Genomic DNA, 19,657 nt, shown 5'->3' on the forward strand with positions numbered 1-19,657 from the left:
TTCTTTGAGCACAAATTTGAATCTTGTTTTTCCTAATTTTGCTCCCTGATTATGATTTAACAAATGGCGTAGGTCAGCATGAAATGCCACTGTTGCCGAAAGATGTCTAACCTGGTGATTTACTGCTTCCTCTTTCCCTGTGCCAGCACAGCTTTTGAGCAGTAATATGGTGAAAGAAATGTAGTTGATTTAGCTGGATGAAACAACATTTGGGTTAGTTGGGGACTTGACCAGTTTTTGGCTATGTTGATTGATCACATATTAATGCTGGCTGAAAAGAGGGAATTTCATGTAGCCATGGAAATGAGTGGTCAGGGTAATGATTTAAGGCTAACATTATGCAAACTTTTGGCTTATCAAGGAGATCGGTAAAAGTGCTTACAAACATAAGTAGCTGTTAGGGTGTCAAGTGCCTGGTCTCTGTAGCCATGTAGTTACCTGTGTGGTCTGTGTATTGCTCTTGCTGTCTTTCATGTGGTAATTCTTCATCTGTGGACAGATTCAGAGGAAGTACTTAGTCTTAATCTCCCACATTCTAGGTAAATATGCTTACCACGAGTTAGGAATAAGTCTTTGTCTTCTATTTTGAGAAAACCAACCAACCCAAGGAAAAAGAGCGAAACAAAATAAGCAAAAAAAAACCCCAGCTAAACAAAACCACCTACAAAAATCCCTTGAGTTCATTTTTTTTTAGTTGTCTGGCACGTTCCCCTCTGACCTCTCCGACTTTTTCATGTGGGCATAAGTGAGAAGCAGTAAGATGTTTCTGGACGTGCTAGATAATTGTAACTTAAAGGAGTAAGTTGATGACATAAAATAATTTCATGTCCCTTAAAATTGATGAGACTCATAAGCTATACCCTTTATGGACTGTAAAGGGTGAGCATGAAGTAGGGCAGCAAGTAAGATTATAGCCATGGACTTCAGGAGAGCTAATTTTGCCTCTCGGGGATCTTGAAAAAAATCCCGTGGGAACAGGAGTCCCAGAGAGCTGGTTGATATTCAAGCATGACTCCCTCAAGGCTTAAGAACAATGAGCAAGAAGTTGGGCAAAGGGGGAGCAGGAGACCTGCATGAATGAATAAAAAACTGGTGTCATTTTTAAAGTATAACCAGGAAATACACAGGAGGAAGCAGGGGCAGATTGCTTGGAATCACTGTAGAGTGCTTGTCAAAACAGAAACAAGACAGGAGAGACCAAGACCCACCTGGAATTAAATCTGATTGAGAGTGTTAAGGACAACAAGAAGGGCTTCTTCAAATTCATAAATAACAAAACAAAAACCTAAGATAATGAGAGCCTCTTACTAAATGGAAGGGGACCCTGATGACAGAGGATGCAGAGAAGGTGGAGACACTTAATGCCTTCTTTGCATTGGACTTCACTGACAAGACCAGCTCTCCTGAATATCTGACTTGGGAGACCAAGGTAAAGGAATGTTGGATGGAAGACTTTCCTTCAAGGGGGATTGGGTTAGAGAACACCTGGTAAACTGAACATGCACAAGTCCATAAGCCCTGATGGATTGCATCAGTAAGTGCTGAGAGAGCTGGTGGACACCGTAATGAGGCTGCTTATGAGAATTCAGGGCAATCAGGAGAAGTACCCGAGGACTGGAAAAAAGCAAATATCATACTGGTGTTCAGAAATGGCAAAAAGGAGAACCCAGAGAACTACTGGTCCACCAACCTCATCCCAATCTCTGAAAAGGTGATAGAATGTCTCATTCTGGAGCCCATCTCTGTCCATGTGGGTGACAAGAAGGTGATCAGGAGCATGGATTCACTAAGGGCAAATCATCCTTGGCCAACCTGATTGCCTTTTATGTTGAAACAACTACCTGGAGGAATGAGGGGAAGCAGAGGATGTTGTTTAAACCCAACTTCAGCAAGACTTTGAGCACAGTCTCTCACAACATCCTTGTAGGCAGACTCAGGAAGTGTGGTCTGGATGAGTGGATGGGAATATTGGGAATTGTTTAACTTATTCATTTATGACTTGGATGAAGGGGCATTGACGTCCTCATCAGGTTCACTGATGACACAAAGCTGGAGGAGCAGCCAGTACTCCGGAGTCCTGTGCAGCCCTTCAGAAGGGGCTCAGCAGGCTGCAGAGATGGACAGAAAGGAAATTCAATGAAGGCAACAGGTGCAGGTCCTACAGCTGGGATGGAATAACCCCCTGCACCAGCACAGGCTGGGGACTGACCTGCTGGACAGCAGCTGTACAGGGAAGGACCTCAGGGCTGTGGTGGACACCAAACTGTCCATGAGCCAGCCATCCATGAGCCAGCCATGTGCCCATGTGGATGAGAAGGGCAGTGGTGTCCTGGGGTGCATTGGGAAGAGCAGTGCCAGCAGGCTGGGGGAGGTGATCTCTGCTCAGCCCTGGTGGGGCCACATCAGGAGTGCTGTGTCCAGTTCTGGGCTCCTCGGGACAAGAGAGACATGGAGCTCCTGGAGCAGGTCCAGTGCAGGGCAACAGAGATGAGAAAGGGATTGGAACAGCTCTCTTACATGGGAAGGCTGAGGGAACTGGGCCTGGAGAAGGGACAGCTAAGAGAGGATCTTACAAATGTATGTAAATATCTGCAGGGAGAGTGCTGAGAGGATGAATCCGTGCTCTTCTCAGTGTTGCCTAGCAGTAGCACAAGAGGCAGTGAGCAGATACTGATGTGCAGGAAGTTCCACCTGAAGAGGAAGAACTTCTTTACTGTGCAGGTGAATGGGCACAGGAACAGGTTTCCAGAGAGTCTCCTTCACTGGAGATACTCAGGAACTGCCTGGACATAACCCTGTGCCCTTTGCTTTAGGATGACCCTGCTTGAGCAGGGAGGTTGGATGGGATGACCCACTCTGGTCCCTCCCAGCCTGACCCATTCCGTGATTCAGTGATAAAGGCATTGGGTGCAGAAATAATTTGTGTAATTTCTTGCAGACCCTCTTGGCCAGCTGTTGGCTTTCTTGATTTTGGAAAGTTTTAGAATTGTATAATGAGAACAGAGCAGGAAATTTTGACGGAAGTTTTCTCTTGATTAGTCAGTTTTTTATGTAGAAAGTATAAGTGTTCATTTGAATGTGAAAGCTAATAAATCTTCATTGGGTGTTTTTTTTCTGAATGGAATTTTAGGAAGATTCATTTGTGTGAATTTCATCATCTCTTAGCATCCTTTCCCACCTTTTAAGACATATCTCTACTAGAAGTCTGGCAATTGATGTGCTCACGTCATGTGTAGGTTTGTAGGTTATTTCAGGAAGAGTAATTGAGGTGGATAGCTGAACGTTGTTGCAGTAATAAAAACTATGATAAAGTCTCATTTTCTAAACTTAAGCCTGCCTGTTTATATCAACACCAGACAGAAATTTTGCATGGAATAGAAGAAGAATGTCCTTGGTGTTATCTTGCTTTGAATGTGTAATAATTATGTCTGTTGAAATTGATAATTAATTTTCTCCAGGACAGTTTGCAAAAAATAGTTGACTTTCTGTATTTAGTCATTCTTCCCTTTTATTATTAAGGCAGAGGAAAACCAATGTTTGACTCCTTGATCTGTCTCATTTCTTGATGAATTATCATGTTTATTTTCCAATATAGGAATTAAATGTTTAGTAAACTTTTCTTCTTTGGTTTGATTTATTAGGATTCTTTGTAGTATTTTTGCTTTGATGAAAATGTGACAATTTTAGAAAAACTTATTGTTAAACTAATGCTTGTGTCTGATACAAAACATTAAAATTTATAATGCTCAGTTTCATAAATATGTAGATTTTTAATTGGATTAATTATTTCCAAGTGTTTTTAACTCTAGGATAGATATCTGGGTACTGTATTTTAAAGTTTTTTTCTTTGAATTTCTATTCATATTGAGAAATCATTAAGTGAGGATTTTTTTATTGTCTGGTAACTTTATTCTGTAGAAAAAAATTGATTTGTGTGTAGTAAATAATTTCATGGGATAGTTTTAATATTCACTGGGAATTTAAACTTTAGAATGTGCATGTGGAATTTTTTCACCTTTTGAACTCCTGAAAAAAAGTGCCAGTTATCTACCTGCTCAGTTATATCTAAGAGGCTGGAAGGAGGAAGCTTGGTTTTTATTTGTTCATTGTAAAATGTACCAAATATAGGTGAGTCCTACATTTGTCCTACAGAATAGCGGACTGTGGATTTTATACCATCTATAGCACTTTTTTCCTCAGCACACTGAACTTTAATTTAGGATCTGTTCTTCAGCTGGCTGGCTGACTGCAGGTTGTATCTCCCAGAATTCCATTAAAGGAAATGGAGATTTACACAGGGATGTGAAAGCTTTCAGTTTTGGAGTGTAAGACTAACAGGTTAGTAATTAGCTTCTCTTGATCTGAACTCCTGTTGTGAAGTACTGGTTTTTTTTTAAGCACCATTTAAAGAAACAGTAGGTATACTTTTAAGCCAGACTTGATTATGAAAGATATATTGTATTTTAGATGTGCAAATACAACACATACTCAAGTCTAACCCAGGGTACCCTGTTATAGAACCAGGAGTGGGAGAGGTGGCTGAGAGATTTAGATAACAGTACAGAGGGTACTGTTTCTTAGCTGTGCCAATTTTCAAAGGTAAATGGAGCCACACTTTTAAAATACAATCTTTATTATTCTTATTAAAATTACTGTGTGATATGTGCGTTCTTTTAAACACATAATTTCACAATCTGCTTCAGTGTGTGGCCAGAGATAAAGGGGTGTGCACTTCCAGTGAAAGCCAAGGAAGGGTGGAGCCTTAAAAAATGGGAACAAGTGGGATCATAACATGTAGCCACTGTCTTTTTTGTACACTATTTGCACATGAGCTGCAGACATTATTTCTGCCACTTATTCTTACAGCTTTGTTACTGGAGGAAGGGAATCTCTTGTAAGGAACTGTGTATACAAATAATGGAGAAGATATTTTAGATGAGACTACAGAAGAATAGCAGCTGTTTCTTATAGCTAGATTATTAAATGCTGCCTTTCAAATTTATCTTATAAACTTGGGTTTGTACTATTTTTATTGTCCTTTTTGTTTTTCTGATTTGGGGTGCTTGTTCACTGATGGCTCCAAAATTTGTATTGTATAACTTTCTTTTAGTATCTTTGTTAGTTATTTGATGGAGGCTCATAAGCAGCACCTCAGGTGTTTAAAAGTGTAGTTACTTGGAATCTTGGAAGGCAAAGATGATACAGGCAGCCTGGAAAGGGATGGAGGGGAAAAAGCCTGGTAAGTGCTTCAGCACATGCCAGCCAAGGACCAATTATTAGACACCTGGCAACCTGCTGAGAGCTTTCCTGGTCACCCCCAGGGAACTGGAGGGAAGCCAGGCTCAGGCAAAGAGCCCAGATTGCTCACGAATTCCTGGTGAGGTGGCAGGTCTGAGGATGTTTTGAGAAGCCAGTTTGGTGAGTCAGAGACCAGATCATTGGGGTACATGGACAAGTGTGGGCTATGTTTGAATGTATCATAAAATAGTTTAGGTTGGAAAGCACCATAAAGAGCATCTGGTTTCAATGTTTCTCTTTTTCCAGTCAGCTGGAACTTAGCTTCATTGCCACGACTTTTCAAATATTATGGAGAATGGCTGTGCAAATACATCAGCCAATTTCCTCAGGACTCCAGGATGCATCTTATCAGGTGTCATAGACTTAAGTGCTGTCAGGTTCCTCAGATGATCATGGATTTGATCTTCCCTTACAGTGGAAGGAACCTTTTTCTCTAGTTCCTGTCCTGCAGTCCACCCATTCAAGAAGTGTGGGAAGAGGTTGCAAGCTAAGACCTGTAGGTCTTAATTCAGAGAGACTCTTGACTTACAGACTCCAACACAGACCAAAGCAAAAAAGTTGAGTTAGCTTAGCCTTCTCCTCATCTGTTGTTACTAGTTTACCAACCTTGTTTAGTGGGTGTCACCCTCTTTGACCTTCCTTTTCTGATTAATATACTTATAAAAGTTGATCTTGTTTTTCTTTGCATCCCTTGTCAAGTTCAGTTCCATCTTCGCCATGGCCTTCATCATCCCATTCCTTCACAACTGGACGGCATTCCTCTACTCTTCCCAGGGTACCTGTCCTGGGGCAGAGTGGAGGGATGAATTTATGTCTTGCCCTTTAGTTTGACCAGCAGTGCCTTCTTATCCTTGCTAGACTCTTGCTCCCAGTTTCTTGTGCCTGGAGATTATTAGCTCTTGTGCTTTATGGAGGACATCCTTACAGATCTGCCAGCTCTGTTGCTCTCCCTTGTGCCTGAGGTCAGTTTCCCTGGGGTTCATGTTGGCTAGCTCCAGAGGCCTAACTTCACATCCTTCAGGACTGCAAGCTCCACCAGTAGTCACTGTGGCCCAGGTGAAGGTCTGAGGCTTATTAGAGCTTTCTTGCTTGCATCTTCACTGCAGTCTGGACGAAGCCTAGGGAGATGGACTGTATCAGCGAGGGAGCTATGGGGCCATCTCTGTGTTGGGTAAGGGGAAAGAGATACAGACTGCAGAGAAGGGTGGAAGAGTGGCTGCGGAGCAGCTGGTCTAGCAGAGATCAGCCCAAATGATCTGGATCAAAGGAGTTTTCTTTTTCTGTGAGCTAATGAGATGGAAATTACAAATGTCAGTCAAAACTGTCATCAGTCCCAAGTCCTAGAGAAATTTCTCTCCTGATGATGGAACAGTTTAATACATGAAACATGAAAGACAGAAGTCCTTTTTCCTCATAATTCATGTTTCTATGAAGATATTATTTGCAGTCTTTTGAGCAAATTTGTTTGAGAAGCTTGTTTAGGCCCATTACCTTGTCAGGGAGTAAATAGACCAGGGCACATCTGTGTGACAAACCATTTCTAAGAACTTAACCTCTCTTTACCTCTGTTGTCATGTTTTCTGCTACTCGGGGTGATCTGTAGCCTCTTCTAGCTGCTGTGGACTGTGTATGATGGTACACAAATAGTGTGCACTCTTTCGAATGTCATTATAACTCCGCTGAATTGGTGATATCACTAACTACTACTATAACAGGCCTTCTGACAGGCATTTAACCTCTCCTGTAGACTGCTTGGACTTACCCTCTTCCCAGAAGTCCTTCAGTAGCAGATAGGAGACTGCCATTCAGGTACTGGCAACTCACACCACCAGTCTTCTGTTCTACTGCACTTTTTCCATTATATATCCTAGAGTACTCCCTGAAAGGGTGATAAACCTAAGGAAGCTGCTCATCCACAGCAGACTACTCATGGCCACTCACAAATTTTCCTGTTGAAAGCCATCTGGGATACATCCACGCTAGAAGCAGCCCTCTCATCGGTTGTCCTGTGGAGCACTGGAAGATGAACACCTGCTGCTATAGCGTGTTTTATCTCAGGAAATGACATTTCTAGGATGTGTCATCGCTTCTGCACAAGCACAGACCAAAAACTGATTTGTTGGTGTGGTAGAGAAGAGCTTGCAATATGTGACTATTCCCAGCTGCTGGAATAACCGGTTCAGCTGCAAAGTTTGAGCATGTTCCTTGAAGTTCCTTTTGGCCCTATCTTTTGATTATTTTTTTTTCCAATTGCCCTTTTTTTTTTTTTTGGTTTTTTTTTTTTTTTTTTTTGAGGTAAAAATGGAGACATGTCAGTTTCAAAAACACAGTATTTTCACAGACAGCCTTTGATTAACAAGAAAAGATTAATCAGTTGTTACCTTAACTTGCTTTCTGTTGGTGTATATACCATTGTGAGTAAAGGAGCAACTACCTTGAAACCTGCTTGCTTTTTCTATTAGACCAAACTATATGTTACTAGAGAGAGCAGGTGGTTATGGTTTACCTGTCTAAAAATCTCTTGCTCTACAAAATACTGTGATTCCTGGAGAGAAAATAAATCAGAGCAAATTCTTCCTATTCTCCTCCCCTCTACCCCACCACCAAAAAAGAGAAAGGTAAAGAGAAAAATGGCTGGGCTGGAGGTAATCCAGTGAAGCAAACAGCAAAGTGGAAAATATGAGTGATAGTGATGGGCTATTCTGGGCAGGAGATAATGGCTTGATCTCTGCTTGCCCTCATTATGGTATAATGTCCTAGTAGAGTAAAACCTCAGAAATTCATAATCCAAATGATCAGAAGGTCATGAAAAGAAGTATCAGGAAGGTTTGTAATTATCTTCAGCACTGCTATAGTGAACAGGGCTTCTGATGCTGTGCTTATATTGGAGGTCAGGTTCTGCTCATCTGTTTGCTCAATGTGATGTTTCTGCTCTTGCTCTTTCTTACCGTGGTGGGTGACTAATGTTAGAGCTCTGCAGGGCACTGGGTGCTGTGGCTTTGGTTCTTTAAACAGCCAATCCTCGATGATTTTAATAACTTGTTTGCTCCCCTGGCAAAATTGGATTATAGCACAGAAATCAGGTTATATTAAAGAAGTTTATATCTTTCTGTTCGAAGAGACTGTAGGGTTGGAAAACTCTGTTGCTTCAAATGTTTTTTGTGTAATATTCCTGGTGTGAAATTATTTCCTGTAATAATACAAGCCACCTCACATTATTTCTGAGGGCTGTAATCTGCAAAATCATGCAAGTATTATTTGTATGCCATGACATAAATCAAGGCTTTTTTTGTAAAAATATTTTTTACAGTATAAGGGTAGTACTTCTTCAAAAAGTGAAGTGCTGAAGATGTAGGGATTTCAGTTACTGGCTCTACACAAAATGAAATACAGGCAATGCATTTACCATTGTTCCACTCGTTTTTCAGTCCAGTCCTGACAGAACATCTGTCATTAGCAAGATTGTACTGTAATTTCATAGTTTTTCCAATCTTTGAATATGTTTCCAATATTTAATATTATCAATGTGCATTCTAATATTGATTATAAAATTGGACTGAAGGCATTGAAATTCTTTCAGTCTAAAAAATGGAATTTTTTATCAGATGGTGTGGACTTTATTACCTTAGGTTGGATTATGGCTTTTTACCTTGTAACTTGCTCAGAACATTTTTTATTTGGCCAAGCAATGACTTGGGACCCAATAACTTATTGCCTCTCCATGAGTGGCAAGTCAGCATAGTGCAGAATTCACAGTATTGCTAGTTTTTGCAATTTTTCTACAGATTGAGCAATTTTGTGCAGTAATGGTTTGCACATCCATGGCAGCAGCTGATTTTTGATTAAGGACCTCAGCTTCCTTTAAGATAGTAAGTTTCTAGCTGCCTTGGTTACAGAAAAGTTGGAAAACATGTCTAAATGTGTTCAAAACACACAGGATTGAGTGACAGACACGCATAATTTTTTTTTTTTTTTTAAATTAATGAGTTGTGGAGACAGAATGATGACCTTTGGACACTTGTGGCTGCCAGTGCTGGGATGTAGGCGTTTTAACCTTTCTGCTGGCTTTCACACACATGCCATTTCTGCTGAGTTAGAGATCTATGTGGTTTTGGCAACAAAAGTGTTTCCACTGTGATTAGCTTCTCTTTTGGTCTGACTTAAGCTTGCTTGTGTTCATTTATGATAAAAGCATATTCCTTTCCTGCTCTTCTTAAAATCCCTTTTTGAAATGTGAAGAGCTCCCTTTTTTGACATTATAGAGGATGGCTCTGTGATTAAGACCTGTGATGTTTATCTTAGGTGTGTAATTGCGATTTAAAAGAAATGCACCTCTACATACTGCAGAGAGGTGGTCTCAGATTTTCATCATTAGAACTCTGTTAGGCACTGGGTGAGAGCTGGCAGAGTTGTTGCACTACAAGCAGTTCAAAAACACTGGTTTCATGTTGCAGACTTCCATGGGACTCTTTGTCACTATTAATGTTTGCACTTGTCAAATGGAACAAAACAGAGTAGGAGAGGAGGCTGTAAGCACCTAAAAAAGTAGGTCAATGGGCCAGCAGGTTATTTGGCCAGACAAGAGCAAGTGGCTTCATTGAATCATGCTGTAATTATTTCTCTCCTGTTGGCAGATTGTTCTGCAGTGCTTTAACTTCTGATGTTAATATTTGCATCTGTATTTTAACCCCTTGAGAGCCTCTGTTAGGTGCAGAAGGCACTTAACTTTTCAAATCAAATAAGTGATAATTCTGGTGTTTTCCATAACAATCATCAATGAATTTATAAGTAGCATAACCTTAGTTTATAGACTCCAGCTTCCTTTTTAGAATTTCATATACTTTAAAATAAAATTTTTCATCAATGGAAGTACATATTGCAGTGAATTTGTTTTATTTTAAGACCAGTAAACAAGATAGATGGAAACAGATATGAGGGAAAAAAACACGATTTCATGTAGCTTAAAAATTTGGAAAGCAGCATAGTTCAGGGGAAAAAACTAGAAATGAATGGTATAAAGAAACTGGAAGTAGGTGATCACTTATGTGAACTCAGTGCTGAGTTTTTATTTGGAAGAAGTGCATTTGTGAAGCTTGTGATACATTCTAGGAATTGATTTTAAAGTAGGTTTTGAAACTAAATGTTAATGGCTGTGTTTGAGGGAGAAGCAATAATAGATGGGGGCAACTTTGCTATTTGTCAGCAGCAGCATTCTACGTGTGCTGGAGGAGAAGATGGAATGGAGAAAGCCAGAAGAGACCCTAATAACAACTTGAGTGAAAAGATGTTTAAATAATGCTGTGTAAATACACTTTGGGTAGTAAGTGGATGTGAAGATGTAGATGTTATGAGTGATATCAAATTCAAAAGTGAAAAGGACATCAAGACTAAAGATAGGCATAAAGTGATAGCTTAAAGCCAATGTAAAACTATGTCAGAATATCCTGCTTATCAAGAAGAACTTTAAAGCAATGTTAATTCAGATAGTGAAATACTTGAGATATTTTTCATAAGTAGAATATTGCATTTAGATATTACTCTCATTTAAACAATTGGTTTGTTTCTTTATTAAAATTGCTTTGTTTTCTTTATTAAAAAAGTAGATAAATTTTAAACTCACTGATTTTAAAGCTGTCCATTGTTGTTTTTTCAGAATTTGTTTTCTTCAGAAGAGGATACGTCTAACTCCACACTGATCTTCAGATTTCGAAGCAGATTTCATCCCTAAACCTCATACTTTAACAAGTCCCAAAGTGTAAAAGGTAAAACTGTGTTCTTATAATTAATAAGGTTCCCTTGGCTATCAGTTATCAGCACTGACGGGCTGAGTAGCAGTGTTAAGTAGTGTCTTTTGTTCTCCAGAACAGGACTGAATTTGAGTCTTAGAAATAGACATAGTCCTTTATTTACCTAGTGTTTACTTTCAACTTGAATGGTTTTAGTGCCATTATCTCTGCAGTCTTATCCTTGGCATGTATAAGCACTGAGAGTATTCAGTGTCTTGCAAATTTGGATGCAAAGACAGAAGGGTCAGACCTTGAAAGATGAAAAACCAGTATGCCAGAGGTGCATTTCCTGTACTTTTCAGTACTTTAAACTATTTGTCTTGGATACCAGGTCTAGGTTGCTGGTTCTGATGTAGGATCTGTAAATTGTAGTGAATGATTTTGTTGAATTCTGGGAATTGAGTGCTCTGTTAAAGTGAAAAATACTTTTAAATTCGAATTCTGCATAATGAATACGTCAGTTATGTCACAAATAAAAGTTTTCTGTATTTAGCTGTACAGGTGTTTTTCTTTTACAGATTAGGGTAAGTGTATAATTTATCTTATAGAATTTCATATTGCTCTCAGTCCCTATAATTTTAGGTACCATTTTTATATATAAGAATTAACATAGGGCTAGAAGTGTAATTAGTTTATAGCTGTATTAGTGCTTACCGTGTAAGCTAAATAAACAAGTTTATAGCTCTTGTCTTGATTTTAACTTCGTTCCATGCCAGTCATGATAGTTAGCTTTTACTGCTGAGCAGCCTGTCTCTTGTTGCCCATGTTTGACAAAAAATCAGACATTTCTTCATAATTTAATTTTCTTGTACCATTTATGGCTGATTTTCAGATGGCACAACTCTGTTACTTGCCTACTAATTTGGGGAATGTACTTTGCCACTATGTCCAGTGCAGTTGTTATTTTGAAGGAAGAAGTGGTTGCTGCCAGTGTCTTCATAGCATTAGATTTTGGAGGGTGAAGGCAAGACAAAGGTGGTCTGTACTAATTGAAGAAGTGGGGTGTTTCGACAGAAACACCAGCACACTTTGTGATGTGCCTTGAAAGAGGTTCTGCTGCAGTGTAGCTCTCCCAGCTACTTTCCTGTTGCACTCAAGTTATGAAACTTTGTGGTGAAAAATGCTATTCTTGTGAAGGAAATCCACACAGTATGGGGCTGTTGTAGATGCAGAGACAGTTTGGTTGAATCACAAGCTTTCTTCCTCAGTTTCCTCATCAGGCATTTGCTGCCATAATTATTCTGGTATTGACACTGCAAGTTCTACTGGTTTTAATACTTTCAGAAACAAACAAATATTTCTCAGAAAATACTGAGTCACTTCATGGACTAAGATAATCTTCTTTGAAACAAATAGCTTTTTTACTATTAGTTTGTAGCCTACTAAAAATTCTTGAAGGTCGGCAAGTTCAGCTCATATAAAACTTGCTGCATGCAGTTGTTCCGTAATTACTGCCAGTGTTACAATCTTGCTGCTCCATGATGCTGTCCTCTGATAACTGACTTTTTCATATGAAAGAAACAAGCTTAATTCTGTTGTTTTGTGTTTGAATTTAGCCTTTTCCTAACCTGTGTTATATTCCTTTTCTCACTGTTAATATTTTGTTCACGTTCTTAACTCAAAGTCAAAATGCACATCTGGAAGATTAAATTTCTCACAGTACAGAGTACAGGTATCTTTTCACATGTCTGTGATAAATTAGAGTTGTAAAGTACTATATCCCAAATGCTTTCTGTTTGCACTGTTTCTAAATAGAATGTACTGCTAAGTGTATTTAACATCTGTTCAACCTTCAAACTTAAGAGGGTTCTGTATGAAAAAGTGAAAATAAAAATTAAAAGCTATATCTGAACTCAGAGTAATAAAAAGGTTTGTATTGGTTTAGTAGAGACTTATTTACTGTAGCGTTTAATAATGTTGTCTTGAACTCTGTTGTGTAAAATGAGATACTAAGGCCCAGGTTATGCTGGTAATGGAGACTGCTTTAGAGAAGGTTGGAAGAGAGAGGAGGATTAGGAGTAAATGAAAATGTCAGTATGCTCTAATGAAGAATATTTTTTTCCCTCAGTCGCGTTTTGATATTTTTTCTTCTCTTACAGGCAAGCGTACAAATGTCTACCACAAGACTAAAGTGTGATATGTTATGTTTTTTACCATAAGCACCCATAAAATGAGCTCCATTGCAGACAGGTATGTCAATAGACATGGAGAGTTTGGGGATAATTACTGTTCAGTTTTCTTAAATAGTTCCTTTTTTTATAGTGAATACATTCAGATGTTAACTTATACAAAAATTAGAGTGGAATTTTGGTTATTTTAGACGAAGTTAGTTTGGTAGTTGTTAGATGTGTCATTTTGTAGTCACTGGAAATAGTGATTTCAATTGCTTGAGGTTAATCTTAAAATGCATTACTTGTTTTCAGCCGTGGAAAAACATCTGTGTGAGTTGAGCTGGTTTTTAATGTTTACTTGAACTTTTAATTTTTTAGTACTTCAGTTTTTGATTAAGAAAAGCAAATACACTTAAATGATTAGTGTTGCTGTAGATGATAGTAAAGTGACCTGCTAACCTATTTCAAGGGAAAAGTAATAGCTGAGGTATGTTTTCTACTTGATTCCTTCAGCTGCACTCTTTTAGCAGCTTAGGTGAAGATCTGTACTTAATATCCTGTATATTACCATTTTTGAGACTTGGGGAAATTAAACTTCCATCTAATTTATGTCAAGTTAAACACAATTGAAAAATATAAGAATAAAAGCAAAGGGTAAAACTTCTGTAATGCTTGTCTGACTTGTCAGTTCTCCTAGTGAAATTTTGTGGCATCTCGCTGAAGCTTCAGCCTTTTAAATACATGAATTGTTTCTAAAAGCTTGATGCTTATGTAGTAGCATACAAAATAGTAACTCCCTAACATCGCTGCTTAAAATAATGTGCAGTACAATTGCCTGATGGTTTATAAATCAGAGAAATGAGGTAAGCATTTTAGAAAGGTTATTTGGCTTAAGGGAAGGAAACATTAGGATAAGGAATTCCACAATAGACACTCAGAGGTCAGTGTGGGCAACACTAAATAGACTAAAATCGGGAAGAAGTTAGAGAAATAACATGTGAAAGTCCATTATACAGCAGTTTTGGAAAACAGAACAATTTTGATTTGACTTTCAAAGCAAAAGGAAGTGAAACAAAGGAATTGTATGATGGATACTGAGGGGTCTTCAAAGGAAGACACATTCTTATTTTGGTATTTTAACACTTCTTTTGCAGTAGATGGACAGTTGTCAAGCTAAGAAAGTTATGTGATACTTACCGAGGAAGCAAATATAATGAATAGTTACTGTTTAACGTTAATAATAATTGTGTATTTATGAAATTACATGTGTGGATGAAGTATAGTGTGTTCCTTAGGTCTCTTCCACTAATAATATTTCAGAGTTTATGAAAAGTACTTTTTCAGTGGTTGGAATAGAAATTGCCAGTAAGTAAAAATAAATTGCATATGTCCTTACCCATGTTTTGAAAAGGGAATGGTAATGTAAGTAATCAAGAAGATAGAAAACCAAATTTAAGCATTGTTCAATTAAGTGTTTGTATAGGGCTGTAAGTTCTTTTGAGAAACAGTCTGAGAATCCTTTGAGTTGTGTCAGAAGTATAAGGTTTTTTTGCTTTTTCTTTAGTAAATGCAAGCAGAACACACAAGACAACTTCAGGGTACTGATGATCCTCATGAGACATCACAATAAACAATTCCTTGCTTTCTTGATGTAATGGAGATGATGATGATGAATAGTCAGCTCTTTCCCCTTCCTCCTTTTTTTGTGATTGGACTTCAGAGCAGAGGAATTTCCACTCCAGCATTTATTTCTTTTTGTTTCTTTCAGAAATGATGGAAGCATTTTTGATGGGCTGGTGGAAGAAGATGACAAAGATAAAGCAAAAAGGTAAATTTCAAAGTTATTTAAAGCTAAGAAATATCCTATACTTGTACACTTTAAATTACTAGTGGGATTTGTAAACAATAAAATGGTAACTCTTACAAATAAGCATATTACTTGACAGCATTTCTTCTACTGTGATTTTTCAGATATATTGTATATTTATAATTGTGGTTCAGTTATTTGTGTTTTGGAAAAGGGTACTTTATTCCTAAGGCTTTGCTGCACTCTTCCTCGAGGAGGAAGCCATTCTTCAAAAATAATGTCTGAGATACTGAGGAGGTGTTTTTGTGATAATTATCACAGCAGAAATTCTTAAGGGATTGTTTGCATTGGGAACCTGGCAGTAATATGCAGCTTATAAGACAGTCTCCTAGTTTTTATAAAATATTTTCTGATTTGCTTTTCAGGGTGTCCAGAAACAAGTCCGAAAAGAAGCGTCGAGATCAGTTTAATGTACTTATCAAAGAGTTGGGTTCCATGCTTCCAGGTAATGCTCGGAAGATGGATAAATCCACTGTGCTGCAGAAGAGCATTGACTTTTTACGGAAGCACAAAGGTAACAATAAACATAATTTATGAATTCTTAGTTTTTTAAGTGGTACCTCAATTATTACATAAAATATTATAAATTTTGCAGCTTCTTTAAGGAATTTGTCAAAAAAATGTGAAGCACTCCTGGAGAAAGATATTCTTAAGATCATCTAGATAGCAGAGATGTAACTGTGTTTCTGCTAATACTTAATAAAAGCCAGTAGAATTTCTTTTGTCCCATAGTTGTCAATGAAATCTGTTTCACAAACACAAAATCTGTTTTTGAAATAACCTCAAAGTTTTTTGTTCTGGACACATTGTTGCAAGTTGTTAAAGTTTTGCTTCATAGAAAAACTGCTGATCCGTTTCAGTGAAAGTACTTGCTGGAAATAGTTACTTGGTTATTTAGATAAGCCTTGATTGAACAGTTGATCTGTCTCTCTGGGTTCTACATGAAGCAAGATAAATCACTGAAAAACTAGTCCAAGAGAAGTTAGTGCTCCTTCTTGTCATGTCAAGTGCCTACACAACTGGTTGCTTAAACAAAAGTAATAAGGCAATAGGGCATTGTGGTTTCCAGCAATGTTTCTGGGCTGGTTGCTTGACTAGAGAAAGTGAAGTACAGGGACTTAGAGACGAGGAGTAAGGGCAATTTGGCTTCCTTTTCTTTTGTTCCTTTTAACTGGTGGAAAAAGAAGCTAGAAAAATCTATAAATTCTTTCAGCTAAACTATTAAAGTTTTAAAATGTACCCATGGATATATAATCCATTGAATGTATGTGTGTGTGTTGTTCTTTAAAAGTCATGTGAAATGTCAGAATGGTCAATATTCTTGAACATTGTTGCTATGCTTTGGCTGTTTGCAACAGCTGATGGTGGGATATACCCAGATATGTTGTACTGAAGTTTGTTACAGTTTGTCACTTCCATCATGAAAAAAATTCTTCCACCAAGTGTATGCTTGTTTACTGCTGTTAGATATTATATATATAAAAAAAAAAATCCCTATTCCTGCTCCTACACTTGTTCTTAATCTGGCACCTTGTGGTTCGCACTGCCAAAAATAAGATGAAAATTGAAGAAAATGGATTCTTTTGCTAATTAAATAATTTCCTTGGGTGGTTTCTTGGAATACATACTAACTAGAGAGCAATAGGGTCAAAAGAAGTAGCTGTAAAGTTATAAAATAAGTAAAGCTATTAAGTGGATGAATAGTTATGTAATTATTAACAATATGTGTGTTGATTTAAGGTATGAGAAATGCTTTTCTATGCCCAACACATCTCTTCCATGAGTGTTAATGTTTCCAGTAACACCAAATATGTTCTAATTTTTGCTGTTAAAATTTTAAGCATAACTTAAATGAAAAAGGAGGGGGGTATAATTCATATGAGAATTCATAGGTTTGGGGGTTTTCTTTCAAATTAAATAATGATTATGCTGTTCTAATTTTCTGAGATACATGTGTCTCATAACAAAAAGAAAAGCAGTATGAAGGCCCCTCTTCTGTAAAATTCAGTTCTTTAGGTTATAAGGCCTTTGAAAATTGGTTCTGTTTCAAAATTGTTTTATCTTTTATTGGTGATTCCTGACATAAAATATAGAATGCAGAACAAATGTTGTCAGCCAGCCAGCAGAACCGGTTGTATTTTTTTCTTCAAAGTACTTTCTGAGATGATTTTTTTTTTTTTTTTTTTTTTAAACAAAGGGGCAAAAAATAGCTCTGGAGATGGTTTCCTTTTAGGGCATGGCACTTTTGTCCTTCACTTGGTGTGACAGTATGCAGATCTGTGTGACTGCACATACCATATTAAGTTCCCTAAAGCTCTGGCTGCCAGTGCTTACTAGTATTGCTGTGCAGTGTTTTACACTAAAATGCTTTTGGACAAAATGTTGGCAAAGTCAGAAAAATATTTTATTTCCTGAAGTGCTTGAATATGTTACAATAAAGCAGAATGACCTAGCAATAAATGGATTGTTCAGCACTGAGTAGCTGCTTTATTGTTAAAATCCTACTGTGTTCAGCCACCAGAATTTAACTGTGTTGCTTCTGTTTTTTTCTGGACTGTTTCCACATCATCTGAGTTTGTTACTCTGTCATCAGCTCCAGATGAACTGTCTGAGTTGGTTATTGGCCAGTGTGGATTCTGTTTCTCACTGGGAAAATACAGGAGGCTAAACACACTGGAATTGTATCACTGGGAACTTCTCCTTGACTAATACTGTCATCTTTCTTTGAATTTGTAAACAAGAAATTTTTTTGAATTAGTAAATACTGAGGAATTTAGCTGCGGGTAGAATAATTGCAGGTACTCCAGCAACCCACAGAGAAATGATGCAGATCTTGGCTTGGCTAGCAATTTCTTTTGAGAATTCTCAGTGCTGGTGTAGTTACTTCAGATACAGAACTTGAAGACTGAAGTTTAATGTGAAAGTTTGGTTATGCTCCTCTTTCTTTTAACTAGCCCAGAAATGTTACTTTACTGCCATTTATCTATGAGTGCAACCTTCTAGGCATTTTCTGAAGGTACCAAGTGAAACAGGTTCTTTCTCTTACTTTGGCTGTTTCCCTCTATCATAGTTGCTCTAATGATGGAAAATGTAAAAGAACACCTGTGCTTGTGGTATTTCAGTGTGGTTTGTTAAAGGCATGAATTTCAGCTTTTATTTAGCATAAATCCATTCTAAGGAAAAAGACAGTCTTTTGAGTTCTGAAGTAGGATGGTTATAAGGGCCAGAATGAGCCACTGAATCGGACTTTTCCAGTTTAAAGTGAAGATTATCTGTGTTCTGTGGAATGAATGCACTAAGTTCCTGGAATTTTGCCTCCACTTTGGTGGCAGAGCTTTTCATTTTCCTTTGACTTGGCCTCTCAGTGTTCAGTATCTTTTTGCTGACTGAAAAGCTACATTTGGGTTATACTTCAGTTTTCTTTATTCTCCAGCCCACTCTTTTCTGCTTTGTGCTATCATTCTGAAACATATTGGAAGAGCCTGATGGATTTATATGTTTTGTGAGATCTGACAATTGGAAAGTCTTATTTGTTGATTTTTTTTTTTCACCTCTTCTTGCAGCTTTCCACTTTTGGCCAGTTTCTTGCATGACGTTGCTGTTGTTTGCTGTTCTTTTAGTTAAGTCTAAAGCTTTTTTTGTAAAGTTTTCCCCCTTCAATGTGGTAAACAAAATTGCAAACTGCTCCAGCCCATTGCATATTTAACTCAATTCCAGGTTTTCTGGCTCTTTAAGCCATCTGAACTAAGACTCTAGCTTATGGTCTTTGTACAGTTATGTCCTTTAAAAATCAAAAACCTTAAAGAATTGGTTTGGTTCTTTTGATTTGTCTAAATACTCTAAATATTTAAAACCAGCACTTCTGTCATACCTGTGTTATTCATCAAAACTGGGGCACTATGAGGTCTCACTTGTTTCAGTTATCAGCTGATAAGGAAGCACCACTTTCAGAACCCAAGGTCAGGCTTTGCTTAGCAGCTGTTGATTCTCTCACCTCTGTATGGAAGTTAATCTATGTATTTCTCAACTCCTGCAGGAATCTCTACTTAAGAATCATCTATGTCCAAATTAATCTGTGTGTTTGTAACAGGCAGGAATTCTAGAGTGGAGTCTGTCATACAGCACTTAACAATCTTTGTTAAAAAATTACTCTTTTTAAAGTGTAACCAAAAGAGAGCAGGAAGAGGGAAAAGGACAATGACAATGTTTTCTGCAAGGGTTAGAATGACAGGGATTTTCCAAGATACTTGAGCGTTAGCCATTTTAATGACATAAACAGATCAGGAATTTTGACTTTCTAAATCTTTGTAAACAATACTCTTCATGAAACATTTTTTATAATCTCAGAGGAAAGTGTAGTATTTTTTCATTATCAAAGTCCATTACTTCAGTATTACCTTGAAGTCTGGCAGGACTGTAGCATAAACTGGTTGAAGGAAAGAGAAGATAAATTTAATTATGAGACGGGAGAAGACAGTTATTTTCTTTTTAAGGAGCAATATCTATAGGTAATGAATGAACAACAGAAGAGACTGAAGAGCTTTCTGCTTTTCTTAACTGTGTATATGTAGCTTAGGGGAAAAAATGGAGTATTA

General features: G+C 37.7%; 2 protein-coding genes across 6 annotated transcripts in view; one reads left to right on the forward strand and one right to left on the reverse strand.

Moving 5' to 3' along the window:
- The window catches only part of SRD5A3 (steroid 5 alpha-reductase 3), a 390,804-nt gene that overhangs the window by 320,335 nt on the left and 50,812 nt on the right, over window positions 1-19,657 (reverse strand). The gene's annotated exons all lie outside the window — the stretch shown is intronic.
- The window catches only part of CLOCK (clock circadian regulator), a 69,329-nt gene that overhangs the window by 19,037 nt on the left and 30,635 nt on the right, over window positions 1-19,657 (forward strand). For all 5 annotated transcript variants that reach the window (XM_056490162.1, XM_056490161.1, XM_056490158.1 and 2 more), the window contains exons 3-6: window positions 10,952-11,060; window positions 13,184-13,274; window positions 14,964-15,023; window positions 15,428-15,576. In XM_056490162.1, coding sequence (XP_056346137.1) covers window positions 13,228-13,274; window positions 14,964-15,023; window positions 15,428-15,576 — 256 coding nt within the window. In that variant the 5' untranslated portion in view covers window positions 10,952-11,060; window positions 13,184-13,227. The remainder of the gene's footprint in view (window positions 1-10,951; window positions 11,061-13,183; window positions 13,275-14,963; window positions 15,024-15,427; window positions 15,577-19,657) is intronic.

Source organism: Oenanthe melanoleuca, chromosome 4, assembly GCF_029582105.1.
Source record: "Oenanthe melanoleuca isolate GR-GAL-2019-014 chromosome 4, OMel1.0, whole genome shotgun sequence".
In the NCBI taxonomy this organism is placed as follows: Eukaryota; Metazoa; Chordata; class Aves; order Passeriformes; family Muscicapidae; genus Oenanthe; species Oenanthe melanoleuca.